General features: G+C 51.5%; 1 protein-coding gene across 1 annotated transcript; it reads right to left on the bottom strand.

Annotated features, from left to right (window-relative positions):
* Positions 1 to 2,012: 2,012 nt before the first annotated feature.
* Positions 2,013 to 5,558, bottom strand: LOC139227971 (maestro heat-like repeat-containing protein family member 1). The gene has a single exon (XM_070859130.1). It carries the CDS (start codon positions 5,556 to 5,558, stop codon positions 2,013 to 2,015), a length of 3,546 nt encoding a protein of 1,181 aa, XP_070715231.1.
* Positions 5,559 to 6,312: the final 754 nt, after the last annotated feature.

Raw genomic sequence — 6,312 nt, 5'->3', positions numbered from 1 at the left:
TCCCCCCCCACTCACTCGTTCTCCCCCCCCGCTCCCCCCCTTCTCCCCCCCACTCACTTGTTCTGCCCCCCACTCACTCGTTCTGCCCCCCCACTCCCCCCCTTCTCCCCCCTTCTCCCCCCTCACTCACTCGTTCTCCCCCCCCACTCACTCGTTCTCCACCACTTACTCCCCCCCACCCTCCACACACACCCCCCACCCACACCCCCCCACCGACTTCCCCCCACCCACTCACTCCCCGACCTTCCCCGCTCACTCCCCCCCCACCTCCCACCCAGTCCCCCCCCAGCCTCCACCCACTCCCACTCCCAACCCACTCCCACTCCCAACCCACTCCCACTCCCCCACCCACCCCCCACCCACTCCCTCCCTCACCCCCCACCCACTCCCCCCTGCCCCCCTCACTCCCCCCTCCCCCCTCACCCACTCCTCCTCACCCACTTACCCCCACCCCACTCCATCCCCCTCCACTCCCAGCCCCTCTCCCACGGAGACGCACCAACCTCTGCTGCTTCAAATTGTTGAGTGCGGTCCTTCTGTTACCTGTGCATGCGCGGGTCAGCTTTGACCCCAGAATGGCGGGAGAATGGCGGGAGAATGCGCAGACAAGCGTTTGCGGCCCTTTCACACAACGGTTCAGCTTCCCTTTATACAGGAAAGCTGATCGTCGACTTTGGCCCCGCTGCGCTCCGCTCCCGCACCAGATCACCGCTGTCGACATGGACCGTCCGAAAACCTCGGGATTCCGGCCGTGGGAAAGATCCAACCGCGCCAATACCGCGTAGGATCGGGCGCGGGTGATCTCCAGGCAATTTCTAGCCCACAGGCAGCTTATTTATGAAGGGTATTGGTAGAAAGTTAGATTACACAATAAACACTGAGAAAAGCAGAAATCGGCCAAGGGAGGGTTTGCAGCCATGTTTGATAGTGACAGAGAATAAACAGACAGTGCTCCCCACACAGCCCACCCGCTCCTTGTAGATGGATATTAGGTTTTGAAGTACACATAGTTCTTTGTGGACTCTGCTTTCTGCTTCACCAAACTGAGGATAAGAAAGGATTCCCTGAGACAGGTAGGTGAACATGTTGGTGGTGGAACAAACTGTACCAAGCGGTGGTGGGCGCTGGGTTTGTGCCCACAGCAAGTCCTCAATCGCCACTGGGCTGTCGGGGAGGGAGGGGATCTGACAGAAGATAGACCCTTCCCCACAGGGAGTAACACCCCTCCCCCCACCACTGCCGGGTTAATGTGGGCGGGCCCCGGGGGGATTGCAGCCAACCTGCTCATAGGAGGTGGGGGGTTCATTTAAATATTATAATGCGGGTGGCATGCCTCAGATTTAACCTCCATTTCAAATGTAACTCTGGCTGGTCGGGTTTCTCGGGCCTCGGGGAATCAACCAGCGAAAGTACGGCGAGACCTGCTGGATCCAGGAGGTAAGTGCCGATCCAGCATCCCTGCCTCACCCACACCCCCGCCCCGTGATGGGAGACCTCCCCCAAGGCCTCCAATCTACCCCCGAGGGCTCCCATCCCCCCTACCCCACAGGCCTCGCATTACCCCCATGTGGCCGACAAATCCCCTCCTCCCCCGAACTTTCCGATTACCCCACGAGGCAACCGATTCTCACCTCGCCCCCGCCCATCCCGGCCTGCGATCCTTACAATCCCCCTCCCCCTGTCCCCCCCCACCGATGCCCTGCCCAGAATTATTGCCCCCTGCCCGGATGCCCCGCCCAGGATCACTCCCCCCTCCCCCTCCCCCGATGTCCCGCCCAGGATCACTCCCCACTCCCCCTCCCCCGATGCCCCGCCCAGGATCACTCCCCCTCCCCCTCCCCCGATGCCCCGCCCAGGATCATTCCCCCTCCCACTACCCCATGCCGCGGCCAAATCCCTTCCCCCCCCTTTCCCCCTTTTGTCCATTTTGGGTCTGCGAATTTCTGGACTTCAGACTCATTTCCAAACATAATACGAACGCATACATTACAATAATTTTGTTCTGATGGTCCCTAATACATGTAGAGGTATCGCATCGCCTTGGCTGCTTTCGTTCTGACATCTTGCTCGTGATCTGACAGCAAGGCAATAATCTGCTCACAAATCTGAGCTGCAGACTGTGATGTGTAATAATGCGGTGGGGCATTGTATATGAGGAAAGCGAGGAATGTCAGTGCGTTCCCTCTGACCGCAGGAAGCACATTCCTTAGGAAGGCGGCACAGCTCCTTATGTACAAGGGGATCTGGTTGTCCAAGTCTTTGGCAATGTGCCTGGAGATGTTGCTTAAATAGTTGTCATAATCCAGGGTGGTCTCCTCCAAGGAAAGTTCTTGGAACATCTTGGATATGTTTGCTGACTCCATTACTGGAGCGTAGGAATTCAGCACGGATTTGCAGACGTTGATGACTTCAATGCTCTCAGCGTTGAGATGTAGCAGCAAGCGGATCAAGGTGGACTTGATGTGCTCCATATGTGGAGGGTTCATTTCCACACTCCCAAATCTTATTAGCTTGCCAAGAACGTTAAACGCCGCAGCTCTCATTGTCTCATGCTGATGTTCCAAGTAAGGCTGAACTGCCAGTGCCACATCACCAAGAATGGGATTTGTATAATCCTCCTGGAGCTGACCCAGAACTTTGCACATGCTCGACATTGCCTCAACTGCAATGAGATTCTCGGGTTTCGACTTCTGGTCAATCACAGATAACATTGTGGACAACAGTTTGGTGCAGTATGTGTCTATCTGTTGAGAAGCTCCAATTGCAGCATTTCCCAAACCCTGTACAGCGAGCCATTGGACAATTGGGGACTCATCAAGCAAACATCGAAACAAACTCTCCAGAAGGGTATCCATCAGCAACAAGTCCCACACCACAGAATGATTTAAAAGCTCCCCAAAGAAGGCAGCTATTGTGATCCTCTGACTCTCTCCTATGTTGATAAGGCAAGGAGTGAGTTGCTCCACAATGCTGATCAGATGCGGGGCAGCACACGCGGTCAATGTGCTTGCCAGCAGTGTAACCCCGTCATGGTGCTTTCTTGGGCTCACAATGAGATCCCAACCTCCCATTTCTCTCATGATGCGATCATCTCCCTTTCCCTGTGACAGGACAGCTCGAAGAATCTCAGCTGAGTAATGGCAAGCGTCGGCATCATTCAGTCTTAGAGCAGGGCCGAAGGTGTTCCCAGCCTTTGGAATTGTCAGAAAGTTGGTCGGAAAGCGAACCCAGACACTGAAGCTGAGATGAATCAGAAGGGTGCTGACTAACTGGGAATAGAGAATGTTTATCACGTGCCCTGAGTCAGGCTCACATACCACATCACGAAGAGCACAGAGGACAGCTAAAGACTGCTGAGTTGCTGAATCTTTTGTATCTGTGACATGGCAATATCTGCCTTCATCATACAATGATTTGATGTTGCTCAGTAAGAATTTGGCCAGTGCTAATGCATTACATGTCAGGAGGGATCGCCATATGTCACGAACATATCCATCAAATGGAATGGGGTAAGTGAGGAGAGCGGACAAAACTGCTGGCAGATGGTGTGAGGCCAGAATGCAGATTGAATGCGTCACTGCATTTCTCACCCGCGGCTCAGTAATTGAACGCAAGTGACGGCACAATACTTTGATTGTTCCCCAAACGTCTGCAAGGGTGGCTCCACGTGTTGTAATGAGGACATTTGTCACAATAGAAGCTGTGCAGGAAATGTTCCGGTGCTTGTCTGTCAGCCCTTTAAAGACCGTGAAGAGTAGAGTGTTCAACTGCTCATGGGTTATGCACTTGGATAAAACGTTACCGACAGCAGTGCACGTTTGAAAGAGGGCCTGTCTGGTAAATTGCTTCAATCCGCCTTTGATGGCTTTCAGATGCTCCACTTCCTTATCTTGATGACCCACTGGAAAGCCTTCAAGGTGTAACTGGATATACAGCAATCCATACAAGCTTTTAATGGCTGCCTCCCTTACAACATGCGATGGATCTGCACATTGAAGCCCCACACATCCAATAATCCTCACCAAGTTATGGGATGGCACCTTATTGCTAACTTGCAGTTTCTCCAGGTAAGATGTCACCAGCTGTAAAGTGCTCTCCATTGCCTTTTCTCGCTCATGGTCCCGTGTGGATTGGATCTCAATCTCCATGGTTTTAAATACAGAATGAAGCCCATCAGGAGACAGATCCAAAAGTAAGTATTGCTTCAGGAGATCCTGCACAGAGGCCATTGTGTCGGTGTGAAGCTTCTGTCTCTCTGCCATGTCCATGTTTGTACTTTGGTCGGCAGTGCTGCTCTCCCAATCTGGCAAACTGAAGACACGATTCAAACAGATGCTAATCAGCTCAGTCTCACTGCTCAATGAAGGCTGCAGTTTGATGAGGGCTGCACAGGCGTCCATGGCAGACTTTCGAACCCAAGTGCTCAATATCTCCTTTGGTTCGGCAGTGATCAGCTCCTGCATGCAGCTCAGCAATTCTGCCTTTCTGCTCAGAGTGCAGGGTGAGTGTTCTTCGCTGGGTTGGAGAGCTTTGGTCAACAGTGTCACAGTGTTTGTCAAACTTAATTTCAGTGTCAAGTCCTTCACCTTGGATTTCAGTCCAAACATCTTGGTGTTGAAAAGGCCCAGCACATTGTGCAGAATGTCGGTCTCGATTCTGGGCTGAATGAGGTCCCGAGGACAACGTGACATAATCTGCCCATAGCATAAAATGAGCGTGCTTTTCACTTTCATTATGTGATTGTCAAACTGGTGAAAGGAACTTGATATGCACAAATGATTGAACTCCATGAAAGCCTTCAGTGTGGTGAGTGTGGTGTCTAAGTGTGTTACAGCACAGTCACCAATTCCAGCGGCTACCCTGTCTCTCTCGAAATCTTCATTGTGCTCAACACTCTGAAGCATCTGATGAAGACTTTTACTGACGATGTCTTTGTCTTGGGTCAGTCGGAGCACTCTCCCTAAACACTTGTACAGAAAAGCCCTCTCTGTTGGATACAGGCGATAGGTGTGAATGCAGTGGGTCATTTCTGCAATGAGCTGGGTGATCCACACCTTATCCGCGATTGCCTCCAGAGTCTGGGACACAACCCCCAACAGTTTCTCTTCCCACTCATTCTGGAGATTGGGCTTCTCTGAATTCTCCTCCAGAAAGTTACATAACATTGGGAATTCCTTGTCCCATACTCTCACTGTTGCTGGGTGGATGTCCATTGCCAGGAGATATAGTAAGCCCAGAGCAGGAACACCTCTGCCTTTTCCATGGCACAGAGAAGAAGACACAATCAATAGCCACGTCAGCAGTGTACGAGGCTCAGGAAGATTTGGATAGTCCTCATAATTAAGAACAAATTGTGTATTGCTGGCCATCAGTCTCTTTATTCCAACGCAATATGAGGAACCACAGACTATTGTAAAGGCTTCAGTGTACTTTACTGTGATCACAAACTCCAGTAGGTAGGACCAGAGGACATCGCCAATCGGTAAAGTTCCCACCATCAATTTCAGCAATCCTTCGCACAGTCTCCTTAAATCCTTATCCGTAACCACGGCCGCCATTACGCTGCAGAACTCCTCTTCGCTTTCAGTACTCTCCTCGTTCTCCTCGGTGGGCAGAGCACACTGTTGGATGATAAATTCCACCAGCTGCTTTCCTCCCTCTCGCTCCAATTAATTGTGACTGGCCATCGTGTATATTACCTGGGCAAGGATTCCCTTCACTCTGTTACTCCCAGTTAAAAGTGATCGTCGCACACAATTCAAAATCTGATCCTTCTGACTCTCCATGTTTGAAGGGACAGTATCGAGAAGGTACTTCAGCACGGCCAGTGCCCCAAGTTGAATTTGCTCATTGTCAATTGCCAGTTGCATCCGAAGGATCTCTAGTATCTGGCTTGTAAATGCCGGAGCTAGAACTCTGAAGCAGCAAAGGATTTCATTTAGCTGCTTCTCAGAAAAGGTGTTTTGGGGTTGTTCCATCACAATACAGATCTGCTCATGTAAAGTGATCAGCAGAATCTGCAGTTGTGTCACGAGTACTTCACTGTTCCTCTCGATAGCAGTGCGCAGGACACTGCACAGACACCGAGTGACAGAAACATGGGGAAAGGTTTCCTGGTACACTAAGAGAAGGGTTGGAATTAATCTGGGGAGCTCCTTGTCCAGTTTGTCATTGGGTAGTAGCTGGATTATCTGGGCTACTGTTTCTAGTATTGCTCTGCTCACCTTGGGCTCTTTCATGGGCAGCCAGAAATTCAAAAGCAGATCATAAGCCGCAGAAATCTCATGAAAGAACATCTTCTCAAGTTTAGGT

This window comes from Pristiophorus japonicus, chromosome 17 (assembly GCF_044704955.1).
Source record: "Pristiophorus japonicus isolate sPriJap1 chromosome 17, sPriJap1.hap1, whole genome shotgun sequence".
NCBI classification, from domain to species: domain Eukaryota; kingdom Metazoa; phylum Chordata; class Chondrichthyes; family Pristiophoridae; genus Pristiophorus; species Pristiophorus japonicus.
Note: the sequence above shows the minus strand (reverse complement) of the source record. Positions and strands in the feature narration are given on the sequence as shown.